This window comes from Nematolebias whitei, chromosome 8 (genome assembly GCF_014905685.2).
Source record: "Nematolebias whitei isolate Nwh7 chromosome 8, NemWhi1, whole genome shotgun sequence".
In the NCBI taxonomy this organism is placed as follows: domain Eukaryota; kingdom Metazoa; phylum Chordata; class Actinopteri; order Cyprinodontiformes; family Rivulidae; genus Nematolebias; species Nematolebias whitei.
This window is the reverse complement of record NC_056505.1, coordinates 23,554,879-23,574,303: the sequence shown is the minus strand read 5'-3', so window position 1 is coordinate 23,574,303 and position 19,425 is coordinate 23,554,879. Positions and strand designations below refer to the sequence as shown.

General features: G+C 41.4%; 1 protein-coding gene across 16 annotated transcripts in view; it reads left to right on the top strand.

Annotated features, from left to right (window-relative positions):
* Positions 1 to 19,425, top strand: part of mef2cb (myocyte enhancer factor 2cb) — a 67,333-nt gene that overhangs the window by 40,035 nt on the left and 7,873 nt on the right. For 2 of the 16 annotated variants that reach the window (XM_037681097.1, XM_037681091.1), the window contains exons 4-7: positions 1,212 to 1,415; positions 14,792 to 14,929; positions 17,150 to 17,327; positions 18,122 to 18,169. In XM_037681097.1, coding sequence (XP_037537025.1) covers positions 1,212 to 1,415; positions 14,792 to 14,929; positions 17,150 to 17,327; positions 18,122 to 18,169 — 568 coding nt within the window. Of the gene's footprint in view, positions 1 to 1,211; positions 1,416 to 14,481; positions 14,626 to 14,791; positions 14,930 to 17,146; positions 17,337 to 18,121; positions 18,170 to 19,425 lie in introns of all 16 variants that reach the window. The other 14 variants (XM_037681095.1, XM_037681089.1, XM_037681096.1 and 11 more) reach the window with 9 other exon arrangements.

The following is a 19,425-nucleotide window of genomic DNA, read 5'->3' as shown; positions in this document are numbered from 1 at the left end:
TTATTTTATGTTTAGTTGGTATTTTTGGGCCACTTAAACATCTAAAGAGAGAATAGGCAAATGTGTAGTTAATCAACAAACTAAAAAGTTAGCTACCAGCGGGGCACATTTCTGGCAGTGTTTCCTCTGTGTAAAAAGCTTTGTCAAGACGGCTCTCCGATGTAATTAATACTCAGGCGCAGAAGAAAATAAAAAGGAAATTCCACCACCAACATGCAGTGTTGTTCAGACTGAGGAAGGCTGGCAGTGGCACTTTTTTCTTCTTCCACACACAACTAAAGAGCTTGCACAAATGGCTTGGAAAAGAAACCAGGTGCAGCTCACTGGAATGAACTCACTTTCACTGCTCTACTTTTGATCCAAACAATAGAGGAATAGAGGCTGTTCTATTTTGACAATGTGGGCACTTGTAAGCCTTTGTAGCAAGAGCTACTAATCTTAGGGCTCACAAACACAGATGCACTTGCGTATCTTCACAGAGAGAAGCAGAGAGGCAAACTGGCCGTGATACAAAGACGATTTTTCGCGGTTTACATTGTGCACATTATCAGAAGTGAAGACCTCATAAACAACTTCAAGCGCAGTCAAGAAACCTTTCCATTATTTATATCAAACGCTTGCTGTTTGTGGTGAAGCATGGCTCAATGTCTGAACAATTTAATTAAAACAGTTTTAGGTGTGTACATTTCCTTTTTGCTGGATAAAAAGTGGGGCAGGAAGAATGCTCAAATCATGTGAAGGGGATGCTTAACCTTAACGTATGCTCCACGGTGAACGTCTGTGATCTCTAATGAACAAGGGTTAACTGTTCGTCTTTACCGTTATCTTACTGAGACAGGGCAATTTCAGTTCCCTTTTTTCTTGTACAGTAAATGGCCTGTTAAAACCAGGAGGTGTTGAACCCTCAGAAGGCTTTACTTGTCTTAACTGATGCTTTGAGAATTAAAAAAAGTTTAAATAAAAAGGGTAAGATGTCAAATGTATTTTGTTCACCGAAAATAAGTAGAATGGATTCAGGATGGGGTTTTTTTGGTGGGTTTTTTTGTTCACAGTTATTACCTTTACGAAACAAAAGCAACTAACATTGCCACTGAAAGCCATTTATTTGCCTTTTATTTGCGAGGACATATTGTAAATATTCTCCTCTCGCAAGAACAAGAACAATTGTTGCTTAAGTGCTAATTTTGTTTTCCATCTCCTCTCTTGCCCAGGTGACATTTACAAAGCGAAAGTTTGGCCTGATGAAGAAGGCGTACGAGCTGAGCGTGCTGTGTGACTGTGAGATCGCCCTGATCATCTTCAACAGCACTAACAAGCTGTTCCAGTATGCCAGCACAGACATGGACAAGGTCCTGCTTAAATACACTGAGTACAACGAGCCCCACGAGAGCAGAACCAACTCTGATATTGTGGAGGTATGGCACAAAAAAACACGCACATACGCACTCACATGCGCACACACTCAATCGCACATGCAAGCTCATGCAAACCCATAAGCAGACAGATGGTTACTGTGCTTGTGACTCATTCAGCAACCCTTACTTCTCTTTTTTAGTCTTCACACCTAACAGAGTGCAAGAAATAATTGCTCCCATAGCTTGTCGGTCTTCCCCAAGGGTTCAGTAGCAGTATCAATCATTTTAGTAAAGGTATTTTAAGACTTGCAACACGTAAAAGCATTTAAGAAAATAGTTTATCTAAATTGTCTCCTTTTTTTGCAACAGTTAATAGCCTATTATCGATCCAAGCCATTTAGACCCTCCCCTGTGGTGTATTATCACCACCCCCTGCCCTTAGTGTCTTGTCACCATTGATGTGCTTCTGTTGATCTGACTTGCTTAGGACACATGTCACTAGAGTGGCTCAAGGCGATGTTAAACAGTGCTGTCAGCTCAGCTTTTAGGCAGGTAGATAAAGCAGGAAATGGCGATTACACCCTCACGAAGCCTTAAGCTCTCAACGTGAACCTGTTATGCAACATTTAGTCAGGAGCTCTGTCAGAGCCGGTGGGCCACAGACGAGAACACAAAGTTTATTCATCTCTTCTCGCTCCTTGGTTCAGCTAACGCCATGCCATTATGCATCTGCACCAGTCCTGCAAAGCACAAACCTTTTATTTGGTATTCCCTTAAAGCAATCTTTAAAGCAATGCTGTCAGTGCACAAATGCAAATATAGGCTGCAGATAGAAACTGTGCTCATTTTACTGTTGTTTGACACGTAAATGTTTATGTTTCATAAACTAGAATGAAAACCCCCATTGCTCCCCTTTTCAGAGACTAAACGCAAATGTAACAGTTGTGAGAAACAAACAACAAGACGGTGAACCATATCTGAGTTTTACCTTTTAAACAAAAGCGATTCAGAAAAGTTGAACTTTTACTTTACTCATGCTCCAAGTATAGTTTTAGAACATTCAGTTTGGTAGTTGTTTGCGAGGAGACATACAGACAAAATTGGCTTTCAGTATGGCAAACCAATAATGCTCAAGGCTTCAAAGTTGCTATATTATACAAAAATGCCTGTCAGTCAGCCCCTGTCAACAATGGCAATCATGGGTTTTAGACATATTTCCAGGTCAAAACATGTACAGTATTCATATTTCTTATTTATTTGTGTATGTTTGGGATCAATTTTACCAATAGCAACATAACAATAATTGAGATATAGAGCAATGAATGTATGCCACATATGGTCTTATGGCATGACTGATCAAATGCAAAACCAAATGGGCCATTTTATTTGTTGTTGCCGGACACATTGTCCACCTAGTGTGGACAACAAAACATGTTAGTCAGTGGCCATTCCAGGTTGCACTTTGCATTTGACAACAAATGACTTTATCTAATAAAATAAATGAGGTTTCTTAGATTTTTTTTTTTTACCTCATTTGAAGGCATAAAACTGTTTAGATGAATGTGGTGACGATATTCACTGATTTCAGCCTTCACTCAACTATCATTTCCATTTCGTAAAGTCAGTTTTAAAGTGTGTTGATAATGATATAGATCATACATTAAGTGAGAAAACACACAAGTAACCTCTTTTCATGCATTATTACAGTCTATTATTCATACAGCAAATATTTTTGTTTTATTTAAATTTTGCTAATAATCTTTCTATAAAATACATTAATCGATTTAGTGTATATTTTTGAAGTCTTGCATTTATTTAAGTATTGGTGCTTTTTTGTGCACCATCCTCTTAAGTCCGTCTGTAGCCGATGCCTCTGCTGAACCCGTAAAGAGAGTTATCACGTGTTTCAGCAAGTGCCTGTGTCCAGATTTCCCTACTTTGTAGCTCTTTTTTTATGGCATCTCCATTAGAGAGCTGAGGGTGGGTAAAGTGTAAACAGCCATGTCAGGAGAAGATGCTAAAGAGCCTAGTGGGGGATAATACTACGAAGCACTACCTATAACTTGATCCCCCGGAGGACTCCATTCTTTTTGAGCAATTCATTGCAGGAGAAATTGATTTGAAGAGGCCGTAAGCCTAACATGGGGGTGTGCAAAAGGGATTGGCCACATAGGCTGACTCTGCCGTGTATATCACAGTTGGGAGGCAGGAGTGGAGAAGGCATTAAATCTTTGCCTACAAACTGCATGTGCCACTGTTAAGTAATGTCACAGGTGCAGGAGCAGTAGGTTGTTGAGCTTGCAGGGAGGAAGGAGCAAAGCACACTTCCTGTTGAGTTGACCATGAGAAGAGGTTCAAGAACAAAAGAAATGGATTTCGATACTTGTACAACATTGAAGTTCCTCCATAGAGAAGCAAAATAATTTTAATTGTGACATCTGATATGTACCATTTGCCACACCAAAGTTTGCATGAGCTCTTTTCTTTACACTGAGATGTATGCATCATTCTTCCTCTATTACTGCTGTGCCTGAAGTTGTAGTGGGAGGAGAGGCAGAGGTAGGGGAAGAAGTGTGGGCGGCTGGCATAGAGACCTGCTACATTAGCAATAAAGCTCTATGTAATTAGCATGTCTTTGGTTGATAATTAGCGTTGTTGAGAGAGTGGCACTGAGAACGTTGCACTGCCTCTCTAGCAACAGCATGTTTACAAGAGGCTTGGGGGCTGATCTCTCTACTTCCTCCATTATTTTTTTGTGTCCAGTGTTGTGTTTTATTGTGTACTTTGGTGTCCAGTTTTTCACTCACCCAGAGTTATCACTATGTTTGTTTTTATGTCATTATCCTAAATCTGTGCATAGGTTATGGGTGTATATATGTACAGTAAATGACAGGCAGAGGGATAAAGAGATAATCATTTTAAGAATAGTCTTTTATGCCTCACTCGAAAACCATCTCAGACTATGTTTCTACTGATAACTGTGAACACGAAAGAAACTAAAGTTAAAGCTTTTCTTAACACAAATTACAAAACAAAAGAGAGATGCCTAATGAAAAAATAATGGTGAGATCACATAATAGCAATTGCAAACAAAATGAGAACATGATTTGTTTTCTGATGCTTGCATTGGGTTTTTTCTACGTTGAGCTTACAGATCATCCGCTCTTGTCTTGACTGCATGATACATAATGCAATACACTCTGTTATTAGCTAGCTTTTGCAAAAACAAAAGGGTAGGTCCTCTTAATTAAAGACAAATGTTCAGAGAGACAAAGCTCTAAGCTCATCTGGGCTCTCATAGCTTGATAAAAGCAAACGGAGACAGATCCTTTATCACTGGATGTCAATGCGAGGTCCAAGTGTGGCAGGTCCGCAGCACACTCTGAGTCTGGCTGAAGATAAAACAGTCAAACATGCAGATAGATTTCCTATACTCGCCGTTTGCCAGACCAGTTTCCTGGACATGTGAACAACGTTAAAGCTGTGTTGGGAAGAGACCAGAGAATGGATTCGTTGCTTGCTCATTCTCTCTCTTTTTTGTCTCATTTTATTCATGCCTAAGAACAATCACTTTTAGTCGTTATTGGTGATTTATTATTCCAGTATGGGGGTTGGTAATTGCAATGGCACATGAAAGAATCCTTTCTTTCCCCTCCTGATGATTGCAGCTCTAGCCCAAACCTAAGCAGCATTGGCTGGCTCATGCTGTGATTGAAAGGCCCCAAATCCAACAACACACTTGGGCTTTGCCAAATCCCCTCTCCACAATGTGCTTGTTCTCCTCATTGCTGAGACAAAGAATGAAGGTTTGTAAAACAACCAAAGCGTTAGTTATTCTGGTGGCGGGGAGAAACATTCCTTCACTTCCTGAAAAAAAAAAATCCTGAGTGAGGTAAAGCTTCAAGTCCATTTTTATTTAGACGTCCAGTTCGAGCTGTTATCCTACAGTGTGTTTGACCTGTGTAAGCTTGGCTGTACTACATGGAGGCCTTTGTGTAAACATACGTGGTGACAATTGGTTGGAGACATGCAGAGCTAACAGCATTGTGATGACCTCAGGCAGAACCACACATCTTGTCTTTGGCTCAGGCATCACATGCGGTGGCACATGGCTCTTGGTACTGAAGTGACCTGCCTGCTTGCCTACCTGCCAGCGAAAGACCTCTGACCAATCCCATTTCCAGAAGATTTACCTAATCTGAAAGTTCAGCTCACCTTGTAATCTTAAACAGTAGCAGCACGGACTTGGCTCCCCACCTAACCGCAACTCTTTTCTTTTCTCTCTTTCTGTTCTCGCTTAGATGGAACTATTGAACAAGAGCAGGAGGGACAGAGGGATGGATGAGTGTTAGAAAAGAAGGAGGAAGGGAGGGAGGCAGGGAAAGAGGGATGGAGGGAGAAAGGCTGGTAATTATTTCCAAAGGTCATTCTGTTAATGACTACCTGCTTGGCTAATGAGATTCAGCAAAGCTCCCTCACCATGTTTCACCCCACATATGTTTCACCCGTGTGCCGAGATGTGTGAGAAGCACAGGTGTGATTTTATCCCAGTGACAGTCCACTGGAGAGGACGGGGAGTGTGAGGGAGGGGGGTGGTGCTGCTGGTGGAGTGTAAATGAAGAAATATAAAGAGAACGTACATAAAGCCAGGTATTCTGGAAGACAGCACCATACAGCTGCACAACGTCCACGCAACTGAACAAGATGTTCTGAAATAATATTACTACAAAGACGCATTCAAGAAAAGCTCAAAAACGTCCATTTGAATGCTTTTTAATTTCTTTTTTTTTTTTTTCTTAAATTCTTGCAAGCCAACAAGACATGTGATCTCCTTTTTTTCTGATCTGCCAGTGCGCTCGTGTTCCCCCACACTCCTGTGAAAATATTTTTCGGTGTGTAAGCTATTCTGTGTGCTTATTTGGTTTATAAACAGCACGGAGAACATTAGCCTTGAGGAGTTTTCTGTGTTGATCGGCTCACTGAATGACTTCCCCTCATGGTTCTCAGAGACTGTAAAACTATTTGGACTTGAATGTAACTTCTGCTCTATTATTTTTACACATGTCTCAGCATCCAACAGAAACAAGGGGAGTCACGGCATATCTACTGTGATGTTGTCCACGCTAAATGTGCGTGGAGTCATTGTAGAATAGGGCACGTGTGGCGGGTGGAGCGGAGGAGAGTGATTGTCACAGCAATCACAGTGCCTCAGTGTTTACTAGTGATGGACAACATGGCTTGTTTTTCTTGGTGAGCTGAGGATTAGGATGTGAAGCTGCTTTGGCCGACTAAGTAAATTAACCTTGTGACATTGGATGGCTTAGAGTATAGCAGTTTATTAAAACAAAGACTCAGATCTTATACATGCTATAAAACATTGGCCAATTTTTTTAAAGTTTTTTTTTTAAAACAGCCTGTTTTAGGATCTTACAACTCAAATATATATATATATATATATATATATATATATATATATGCTTTGGCACATTTAGTTCACCTCCAACAAAGTTAGTGGGGAAAAAAGCACTGGATTTGAACAGGAAAAATAAACAAACACGAGGCAAGACTGAGAATTACTTCCTGTTTTATGTCAGCAACATTTATTTATTGAATAACAAGTATATTCAGCATGTATTAGCATGTATCAAAGTTTGCCTGAAGTTAAACTGCATCCATGCTCTTTTGCCCGATGTTGAGACCTCACTTAAATAAGCAAAACACGAGCAGAATACAGATTTATCCAGACACTTTAATGTTCTATTCCATTTAAATTTCTAAGCACCATGCTCAGACAGATTTTTTTTCTTTCTCTATAAATGCATGCATTGAAGCTTACAATGTGTACTTAGCTCACAAAAAACGTGCACATCATCTTAAAAAAACAACAGTCATCTGATGCATTTTGTTCTTCTAATAAATGTCCCAAAAAGTGGTGGTGCTCTAAAAATAGAGTGTGGTGAAGCTAAATTTAGCTGACTGTTCTTACTGGGAAGGCGTAGAAGAATAGGACTGGGATTGCTTTCTTCCTTTTTCTCTTTAATTGCCCCCCTCCTTGTGTTTTCAACTGGGTGGGTTGGGGTTATTTTAGGAGCAGAAGGAGTGAGTAAGCAAAGCATCAGGACGTTCATCCAGCCTCTGTCTCCATTTCTCTCTCTCTCTCTCTGTCTCTCTTTTTTCCCTTATTAAGGTTTGATCATAAAGAGTTGCCCCCAGCGACCACAAGCAGAAGACATTCGGTTTGAGACCTTACAGCACTTAAAACATTGAATTATTTGAAAAAAAAAAAGAAAAGAAAACAAGGAGTCTGTTATTTGTTTCTCATGTTGCGTTCCCCAAATCTTTCACCAATCGGACAGTTCCCAAATAGTTGCTTTCAACAGTATTTTTTCTTTGCAAAAAATAAAATACATCTGTGGGATCGTTCAATATATAGATATAATGTTATAATGTTTTTGGCAGTTTAATATTGTTTGAGAATAAAAGTATAAAAATAGAGAATATGTACTGTATGTCTCTGTCACCAACTTCAGACAGTAGGAATGCAAGTTTTAAAAGGTTTATTTTACAGACCATATGCATTTTCCAGCAATATAAGAGACGTTTTAAAAAAAGACAGTTTATAGTATATGTGACCGACAAGCTCAGCACTTTTTTCCACATCAGATGCTTGCTGACCAAAAAAGCAGAACCTCAGACAAGAAATTATACTACTTGGATCTCTGTTAGAGGTGTTTTTTAGGGTCAATACCAAAGAGGAAGTCTGAGGTACTCGCACAACAACAAAAGGAGCTTTTAAAAATAGACTGTTTGAAATGTGCCAATATGTGGTCCCTGTGGTGAGGAGCAGTGAAGAAGGCAGGCCACTTCTGAGGCCATGCTGCCAAAAGGCAAAGCTTTCCACTGCACAGCCCAAAACAATTCACGCCAGTCATTAAGATGAAATGATGGCTTGTTCTTTGAAACTATTTGTGGAAAATTTTAGAATAATGAAAATCTATTTTTGTAGTTGGCATTCCCTGCCCTGCCTAGAGTACCCGCCTTCCCTTTCCCTCCCCTTTTGGGTGTGGAAACTCAAGGTCACAGTAGAGAGGTCAGCCGGCGGGTCATTGTTACTCCAGGCCCCCTCCGGCTCCCTCTTCCTGCTGTGGTACCACGCGATAAGAGACAGAGAGACAAAAGACGCTAAGTGAAGATTAGTGGTGGTTGGGGGCGACAAAGAATGAACAGAGGGTGGCTCAAAGGGGACTTTAGGTTTTCACTCAAATAGATTTAGTTATCTGGTCACACTGATGCTATATATTACTTGAGCAAAGTAAAACTTTGTAGATGTGTTGTATCACAGCACAGTTACATGTGGAGCAATGTCTATAACACAAACAGGTCATGTCCTGTTATAATGCATAAAGTCTGAAAATCATCAATAGTGTGGAAAACACACAGTTTAGCCTTGGCCAGTTGATTCCTCATACTGTATCAAATGCACATATAGATATGCTCCCATTTGAATAAAGCAGTATTTTACAACCAGAGTTTGAATGGGATGAAAGACAGCTAGGCTAAGGGTGAACGCATAAGCGCTTGATTTATGCAGTTTCACTGAGCTGGCATTGTGTGTCATAATGTCTATCTGGCTAATTATACAGTGTAGTGACAAGACTGAATGACCACTTTGTTCCCAGTGCTGGGATGCTGCTGTAGCAAACAGTGTTGGATTCTGACATGTGCTAAGTGTGTGTCTCTTCCATATGGGAAACACTACACCATCTGGTATTCTGCTGTGTACTGGCTAGCTAAGATTGTGTATCTGTGAGTGGGCTCTTGTCTGCAGTGGGCTTTTCTTAGTGATTTTAGCACAAGCACCATCACTAGGACACAATTTGAGGGAACCTCGTTGCTCACTGTACCCTTGATCTCTGTCTAGATTTGTGTCTTATTCCTTTTCGCTAAAGAAAGTCAATCTAAAAGGGCATTCAACAGTTAGAAACAGACAGTTGTCATCTTTATTACTAAAGACATCCTTTGCTATTCTCAGCCATGATAGAACCCAGCAGAATATGGGCTTCTAAACCACTGAAAGCAATTTATCTGATAGTGATCTTAACCGATGGATAAGGGATGCATAGATGATGAGTGTAAATAACAGTCAGTGGTATAGTGGGATAAGGGATCCCAGTCCTCAAATTGGTAACCTACAAAATCAGTTATCTCCCCTCAAATCAGTCACACACATACACACACCATGCAGCCATCATCCATGGGCATGCCCCTCGACATGGTCCTGGCATGTTCAAACCACGCTTCATGAAACTGTGGCCCTCTTGCCTTTGGTCTGCCATCTGCTTCCAATAAACTAAGCCAGCCTGATTCCTCTGATGTTCCCTCCACTTTGAAAAACACAAAAAAAGAAAGACCAAGCCAGAAAGACAGAGAGTGTGCGAGAGAGAGAAACAAAAATGAGATCAAGTACGAAAAATCCAAGCAAGCCCAAAAAGAAACTGAAATAAAGAGAACAAGAGGACATCTCAAACACATTATTACCTCTTTCAAATTCCTGGTAAGGCCACCCTAATTGTGCTTAGAGCACATCGGTGTTGTGCACTGGTGTTGGAAGATTTTAATCCACAACTTTTCCACTTTGTGATTACTTCCAACTTATTTGTAATGGGAATGGACAATGTTTCTCTTCCTTGCCTCACCCCTTCAAACATTATACCACATTGCCCCTTACCAACACGCTCTGACAAAATAAAGTTTGTCATATGGTTAAATAAAGCATGCTCCTTGTGGTTTTCCTAACTTTTTTCACATTTTCCACTCAATATAATCATGATGTAAATCTCGGGTTTGTAATATAACTCAACATAAATTGACTCTATATATCATTTGGGGCTTTGTACAATAGAAATTACATGAAATTCTGCCAACTCTACAGCATTGGAGTAAAGAATGAAAATAAACCTGTTTTTATTCATTGCATTTTCATCTTATACATTTATGAAAGAGTCTGAAAAAACAGTGATAAATTAAGCATACAGTATATAAAGCCATAAACAATGTGAAGGACAATTTAAATTCTTCAATGTCTTTGTAGATTATTTCTAACCAAGTATGTTTGTTTTTCTACCACTTGTAAGAAAACAAAACCTTCCTTAACAAATAAGTTGATTCCAGTAGTAAAATGCTTGTTGCCCTCTTAAACTAGGCTTCAATGAAACCGTAAATCCTAGATTGACAGCTCAATATTCATTTTTAAACATAATTGACAGCTATTCTGCATTATAGTGTGCCATTTTGTGAAACATAATTCATAGACAGGTACAGTGATTTTTTTCCCTTTATATTAGTTTATAAATGAAAGATTACATTTTGTAGCCACAAAAAAAAGATATACTATAAATGGGCTGTTTTTCTAGAATGATTTTCACTGACGCTGTCAGTCAATGGGTTGAGGACAGTGAGAAACATTCACTGGCCTGGCTGTCACCAATAGCCATAAACACAATATTGAATGTGTCATACCCTTCAGACACTGCCAAGATGACTGCAGAGGGGAATGGTCAGCTCTGAAGCTCTTTCCAAACACAACGCATCAACTGGCTGGAGTCTATCGGAAATAAAGATGTACCCATCAAGCCAACAGGGTTTTGACTCAGATTTTGTAGAGATATTGTGGTAGTGTAGAAAATGTGGTGAGCTGAGACCAAGACAGACTGAGGAGCAGACTGAGACAGAAAGATGGGAGCAGGAAGACAGATAGAAGGATAGAGAGGGTGAGCAGGATGGCAGACTGCCGAGCAGACAGATCCTGGTATGGCAGGAGTTCTCGGCAGGCGTCATCTGTCCATAGCAGGCCCCCATACGCCACCAAGAATTCACACCCAAATACCCTCCTCTGTTTTTCTCAAGAGCTGCTTTAGGTTGTCACCCATAACCCAAACTATTAAATAAATATATAATGTGAAAATTACTAAAATCCCAAGCATATGACAACATAAACAGCCTTTCTGACTGCGTCAATCTATATCTCACAGTTTTCTCAATGCAGTTTGGTATTTCCTCTTAGACTCAAATGGTCTAGGCCAGCTTGGCTGAAGGTGCAAAGCAGAAGGGTACCATTGAGACAAGTGTCTCAAGTATGTAGGACACCTTGTCTATGCTGTGCTTGCTTCACACAGGCCCTGTGAGTGGAGTCATGAGGGAACATCATGAAGTAGGAGTTTAATTAGGAGCAAGCCTCCAAAGGGGCCACAGTGAAAGACACCAAGCCAAGCAAGAAGACAGAGCTTTTTTTGCCTTCTTTCATCCGAATCATACTTTTTAAAAATCAATTTCTCACTTAGACATTTGTCAAACATCTTCCTCTGGCATTAAAACATGGTTTATGTAAAAATGCTTTAAGGCATGTAGGATTCTTTTATATTTTTATGTTTTTCACATATGCACATTTTTTTCTATTTCGCGATGCATCTAAACTTGGTCATTTTTAAAATGTAGTACGTTGTGTCAACATACATTTTAAATGAACCAGTGGTAAAAATGCAATTTTGACACCTAAAAATAGGTGATATACAGAATTTCTATCAAACAAATGTATGTGGATAAATTTTAGGCACAAGTAAACCTTACCAAAGTGCATTTGTTTGCTTTTCATTCTATCCATGTATTCATCTTGAACCTATGAGTTATGAGAAGGGTAAAAAGTAGAGTATGGCAAAGCAAGGACGGGAAGGTAGTGAGGTAGAGAGCGCAAGACTGAGAGGTCCATTTATGGCTATTTAGGCAAGCCAACAGATCACATTGGTCGTTGGGGTTTTATGACAGTGCATGGCAACAGGCGCGATGTCACTGAACAGGTGGACATAACTTGGATAAGTTGTATATCATCCTTGAACCCTACCCTAAATATGTTGAGCCCTGCTGGAGAGCTAAGCCTGGGCCACATGCCTCATAGTCATATAACACCCATACCATGGCTGCCTGCTAACCCATCAAATGCCCTGTGAAACTATTGCCCAACCCACTGCCAGACAAACAACTCAGTTGCCCCATATGGGTGTCACCTTTAGCTTAGCCCTTGTCCCTCATCTGCCAGCATTTGCTACGCCGCTTTTCTTCCCAGAATGGAAGTGAATCCCTCCCACACTCTGAGCTGGTGGCAGTAGGTGGAAATCTGAGTTAGTAGGAAGAAAACTTGTTTTCACTTGTGTGCATTCTCATGTGAATTGAGAAGGGCTTGCAGTTCATCTCTTGTCAGTTTGATATGATGTATTGCCAGGGCCAGGATGAAGCTGCTCAAGAGAAATAGCAAACTTTTACATCTCACGCCTTTGCCAAAAAAGACAGCGTTTTAAACCTGTGAAACCCCTTTGTTCTCTTCACTCATTCTCCTCTGATAGAGCAAGAGTGCCTGATTCACATTAGGTCTGTTAGGAGCCAGATCTCCTGCTTCGTCGTGGTTGATTTCTTCAGTGTGATTTCCTGAAAACTGTCAAAAGATATGAGAGGCACTTTCAAATTCAGAATTCCAGATTTCCACTCTTGGGGCCAAGTGAGGATTCAGAGAAGGAAATGGAGAGCCGGCAAATGTTGACACACTTACAGTAGCTGCCTCGCCATGAGACGCCTCAGGAATCAAACAGTTATCACACATACACACACAAAACAGGCCCTCTAAGTTGACTAAAACCACACTCAAAACAGGCCTTTGTTGTGCTGACATTGGAGATAACTGGATTGTTATTTGTTTTCTAAGCAGGCAGATCGCTCCTGTCATTTCTGCAGCTGCTTGTGATGGAGCAGCTTGCACTTGTATCTCCTCCGTGAGTGAGAGCTGACGGAGACAAACAAATGAAAGAGAGAAGTTCACTGAGATTAACTTATCTTAGCATCTACCTCCCTCACTTCTCCTGTACGGTCGCTCGTTCTTTTTTCTTGACTCTAACACCCACACTTGTGTGCCCACACGTGCACACGCAAACGCGGACTCATTCCCCTCGTTCCTCTCCCACATATAGACGCACACACTTGATCAGCATCAAATACAGGGTGTGCTAAAGTAAATTTAATTACGTCTGTCTGATATGGAGCTTCAGATGAAAGTAGGAGAGCGCAGTGTGAAGCGACGACTGCACAGACAGGAGCAGGCCCGTGATATTCCTCCTGTAGACTAATCTCCCTTTATTAAAGCCAGGAGGAGAAGGAAGAGGGGTGGGAGTGGGGGTGGGTGGGAGGAGGGGGTGTCTTTGATGAGATCTGTAACTGTCAGCTACTGTACTTTTCTCCTCTCCCACTCTGTCTTTGTCTCTCACTTTCCGAGGCAAATGAACCCAGCGCCCATCGTTGTGTGCACATGTAAGGCAAAGCGCTCGTGCTACCACACACAGCAATGCTCTCTGAAAGTTATCCTTGTTGTTAGGATTGTCAACAATTTTGTTTAAAAATGGGACAGATGCGGATAGTCCTTTTTCCTGTTAAAGTGTTCTTTGTGAGCGTCTCTCCTCCAGTTAGAGGGAGTGGTGAGGGAGTGGAGAGAGTGGGTTTCTGCTAGTTTTTTTTTCTGCCCACTCCAATGGGGGCAGGTGGCCATCAGGTGGCCAAAACAGAAACTGCCTTAGTTAAGTGCACATGTACCACAGCCATGCACATTTTTTCAAATGGTAACTTTTATTATTATTATTGTTATTATTATTATTATTATTATTACTACTCATACAAGTTGTCTTTTTTTTCTGATTCAGTGATCATTTGTTTTCTCTGTTTGGATGTTATTCAATCATATTTGTCACACTAAATGTTAAGTTGCATGTTTCCCTGTGGGCTAAACAGCAAGATTTGCATTGTGCCACCTCATGTTACTGGGTAATGAGAAAACATTCAAAACTGATTCCCAACCAGTGTTAGAGATCTTAAACTAAACTTAAGATATTCAATCATCCAGAAGAGAAAATGGGCTTTTATTGTGTTTTATATGAACAAGTTTGCAGAAATTCTAGTCGCTCATCAGAATGATTCTATAAAACATCCTCACACTCCAGAATTATTTTTCCCTTCCAAGCTTTTCACCTGGGTTTCTTTTTTTCCTTCCTCAATCCCCCTCATCTATGTTTTGAAACTGCTCTGTTTTCAGACGTTGAGAAAGAAGGGCCTAAATGGCTGTGACAGCCCAGACCCAGACGCAGACGACTCGGTTGGCCACAGCCCCGAGTCTGAGGAGAAGTACAGGAAAATAAACGAGGACATTGATCTGATGATCAGCAGACAGAGACTGTGTGTAAGTACTTTTCATTGGACCCAGAGCCTTTGTTTCACCTTTCTTTCCTCTCTTTCTTCCCCACCCTCCTGTCACTTCATCCTTGTCATCTGTTCCTACCACCCATCTTTCCGTCCCCTCGTTTGTGTTTCCCCACCCTGTTCTCTGTGGTTGTGGGACCTGGCAGGCATTGAACAAGAAGGAGAACAAGGGTGGAGAGAGTCCGGAACTTGAATCTGCTCTCATCCTCACCCCACGCACTGAGGAGAAATACAAACAGATTAATGAGGAGTTTGATCAGATGATAAAAACTCATAAAATACCTGTAAGTACTGAGGGAACACTGTGCCACCTCCTCGGCAGGCTAACCCGGCTAACCACAATTGTTTGCCACTAGACTAATTGCACAAAGCAAGAGTGAGAGTAACCTCAGAGTGAGATTACAGTGTTTACTTGCAGTGAAGAAATTACAGTTCTTCAATTCTGCTTGCTTACATTTGAGGAACAGTCCTCTAATCTGACAGAAATGTAACCCCAAACCAGCAGGCATTTCTCCTGTAATAATTACAGACTTTCTCTTAAGACAAATTTTAACCTTACACAGTTCCCACCTTGAACCCATGCTACCCATAATACCTTTCCTTGCTCTCAGGAGGGGTGTGGTCTGTATGTGTTTGTCCTTTATCTTTATCAAAACACCTTGTTCAGTCACCTGCAACATCGAGGACATATGATGTGGCAATGAAACAGCGGCAGAAATTCTGAAATCTCTCCTCACTAAATTTATTGCAAGGCCTTCAGTAGCTTGTGTCTCATAGTGGACACATATATCAAGACATGTCTGCTGTAGGACTTATGTTGTCAGTTCTGCCAAATAAGGTGACAGAAATCTCAAAACTGAGGCCTATTTCAGTTAAAACTGAGCCTGGTTCTCATTCTGAAAGTCCCATATTGGAATGGTTAGTACTCTGGCGTTACAGAAGAAGACATAATTCCACAGTATATAAGAAAGAAGAGAACAGTAGTGTATAACCCACGTGGAGCAGAAGGCGATGTGGTTAGAAAATAAGGCAGGGGCTGGTGAGTTGAGGTGGGGTGGCTTTGGGATTGGAGCTGAAGGGGGGAAGCGGGGTGGCGGGTGGACTCTGCACACAACAAGTGGCAGTTCAGCGTGTGGTCAGGGTGGCTGCCAAGCACTGGGCTGGATTGCAGGGGACTGTTGGGGGGACTGTGGGGAAAGGCAGGGGAGGAAGATGAATGAAAACAGGAAGGATGGCACCAGTTGAAAGACAGCTTACAAACGGGGCCCTTACATCCAGCAATGGGCTGTGCGCGCACACAAGCATGTCCGTGCAAGCAGCTTCCACTCTAAAGAGAACGTCACATAGACAATCACAAGATTCAAAACTGTAACATAGAGTCTGAAATGAAAGAAATTACACAATGGACGAGGAGAAATAAAAGAGAGTGATGGACAAGCACTCACTGGTTATAAAATAAAGCACGTTTGGGTTCGTACGCTCTTGTACACTTGTATGAATTTGCAGTTACAGTGAAACACACAGAGGCCCACAATGAAATGTGGTTGGAGTAACAATCTTTGTACATTAAAATAATATTTGACCTAATAAAAGAGCATCAGTGAATGGGGGGGGGGGGGAACCATAGAACTGGAAGCAGCGCTACGGCACCAAGCCCATTTCCACCTAAAGCGGGTTGAAGATCTCCCTGATACAGTCCTTCCACAGCTCTAAAACACATGGTAATAATTTAGAGTAATATTTTCTACTTCTTTAAGCTAACACGCAGGATCAACCACTTCCAGGGCACTCCCAAGGTTAAGTCTTCCTGCCAAATGACACAATAAATGTGACAAACTGGATGCATGAGCCTGTCAGGCCACTTCTACTGATGTTTCTAAAGACTGCTGACTGATCTTCATTTACCATGTAAGACCTTTGGCATTAAGCTCTATGGGACATAAAAATAATTTAAAAACTAGCAATGTAATTGAACAATATTTTTAATTCAAAAAGCTTTCTACATCACAAACCAAAAGACAGAATCAACAACTATGCACTTTGGAACAATCTGTGACAGTAGTAGCCTCCAAAGTGACCTACCTAGGCACATCAAATCAGAACGATAAAGTGTTGCCAGGTAATTTATCATCTCAGGGGATGGGGGTGGGGGGGCTATTAGAATAAATGGCAAGATTTTTTTTTTGTTGTGGTTGTTTTGTTCCGTTTGTGGAGAGCTTCCTTGATTCCCCTTCACCTCTTGTTCTGTACTTTTCTGGATTTATTATTTGACATATTTTGTACATGTCACTTCTACATGTCCATTTTGCACCCCTTGGAAATTAGATGTCTTTAATGACACCATCCGTGTATTATTTTTGCGTTCCTGAGTGTTTCTGAGTCATCCTTTTACTCTTTTCTGCGCACCCTCTCATTCCGTTTTTTGTTCACTCACCTGAATGGTTGTTATCTTTAGTTTAATCACATTTGTGTATATTTTTTATTTCCCATTTCTTTCTCAGCAGGCTGTGCCCCCATCAAACTATGACATGCCCGTGTCCATTCCTGCTAGCAACCAGAATAATCTAATCTACAGTCATCCCGGCGGGTCCCTTGGCAACCACAATCTGTTGCCGTTAGCGCACCATGGTCTACAGAGGAATAGCATGTCTCCTGGAGTGACACACAGACCCCCCAGTGCAGGTAACACAGGTAGGGCCTCACATGCATTCATGCATCCATGCACATGCGGTTATCCCATCTGTTCATCCTCCCAAGTGTGTGTGTGTGAACCTGTCTGTCATGCTAATAAACACAGACACATCAAATGTGTAATTTAATTTATGACATCTACCCACAATATTCCACCTAAATGCGGCAAATGAATCTAAAGTATTTTCCTCCCACATACAATCACATATTCCCTGCTTGGTATTTTGTCAAATGTTACAGTGAAATGATATAAAACAATGTTAAATCACAGCCCACGGTTATACTTTTTTAGTGTGAGACTCTACAACTGGCACATTTGACACTGAATTGTCAGTGATATAAGCAAACTGAGCCTGTTGGTTTATTATTATTCTCCAAAGTTGTTTTTTTCCCCATTATTTTAATTATCTGTCCCTCCGGTCTGAAGCTCGTTGCCCACACCCTCACCCTGTCATTACAACGGGATGCTAGAAAAGCCAGCGCAAACTAAATATGAGTTTTGGCGTTGCAGCACCCACAGCGAACCGCACACTGTCCTGACCCTCCCACTTCTCCACCACACATGTTTCAAAAATAATAAAGCGCCATTTTGCTTGGACAGTGCCTTCATGTACCCACTGTTTGTCCAGATGCGTTGCAAAATGTTAGTTCTTGAATCCGTCCGCTGCACTGTACTGACATTGTGATTAAAGTGAGATGGGAGTTAGAATGGTTGTTACTGTATGTGGGTGTCAATCCTCTAATGGGTTTCTCTCCTCTGCTTTACTCGTTATTTCATCTTACAGGTGGCCTCATGGGTGCTGACCTCACCACTGGCGCAGGCACCAGTGCTGGTAAGAATGGCCTCCTCACCTCACACAACAGATGTCTACCAACACACACACACACATTCATGTCACCCACTCACCCACTTGGGGCCATAAAATGCATGACTAACACTAATCCAAACCCAAGAGGAGGTTTTGTCCATGATGTGTTGAAGTTAGTGGTCGTGGAGTTCATCTGGGAATGTTTGCTCAGTGCCTTAGCTGTGACACATCCTGCCTGCTTTCAGCTATAAAATGGTGAAACAAGTAGGAGAAAATGGAAATAAAGTAGCACTGTGTACAGAAGCAGCAGATTGAAAGGCATTTTAAACAAACGTCAGACTTTGACGTTTTTTTTTTATTACATTAATTTTTGCCATAGTGGAGCGTGAAGCAACTGAGAAAAACATGGAGGAGCTCTAATGAGTTAGCTTTTGTTTGTCCATGAGTTCATCCCTGAGGACATGTCAAGCGCAAGTTTATAGCAGAGGGACCTCGTTTTAACGGGTTAAATTTCACTGCCGGTGCATACAGTGCAGAATGTAAAGACGGAGAATGGGGGCGTCAGTCGGGCACAGCTGGGCAGCCTTGTCTGGCCCCCGAGGCTCTGACACGAGGGGTCAATGCCTGGTTTCTCTGTCTGGTCGCTCGTTGCGCACACAAACACATGCACGCACACAACAGGACCGCCTGTTGTGTGCGTGTGTTTCCATTGACGGCGTTTTGCAGTGCGTGCTTCAAATATAGCCTTTGTGTCACCGTGCTGAGGGAACAGAGGAGCTCTGTGAAGCCTTTGCAGCCGTGAAAAACACAACACGGAGAGAGAGTCTTGTGAAAGATCCCATTCAATGCTCTCTTAAATCTCATTTTGGGGGAGGCAGATAGAGTGTGCTTGGCGGGGGGACCCAAGTGATAAATGTCCACTGATGGTGGAAGCATGTGTGCAGGAGAAACCGTGGGGGAGCACAGATGGAAATGTTCCACGAACTTTGTCAGCCATTTTAATGATGCTCCTCTAACTTCAGAGTGAGGTCATCTATCCACTTTTAAAACACCCATCTCATTTCTGTGATGTTTAACTTTGATTAGCCATTTGTACCTGCATGTGTGTGCGTCTTCTGTGTTTATAAGGCAGCGGTTCTGTGTGCTTCTCTTTCAGATGCTCATGGAAACATATACTTTCGTTTGTGTCACAGTTGACAAGAGTTCATGACAACCTTGAAAATTACATTTTTTTGGAATTTATATATATAATATATTGATAATAAAAATAATATATATAT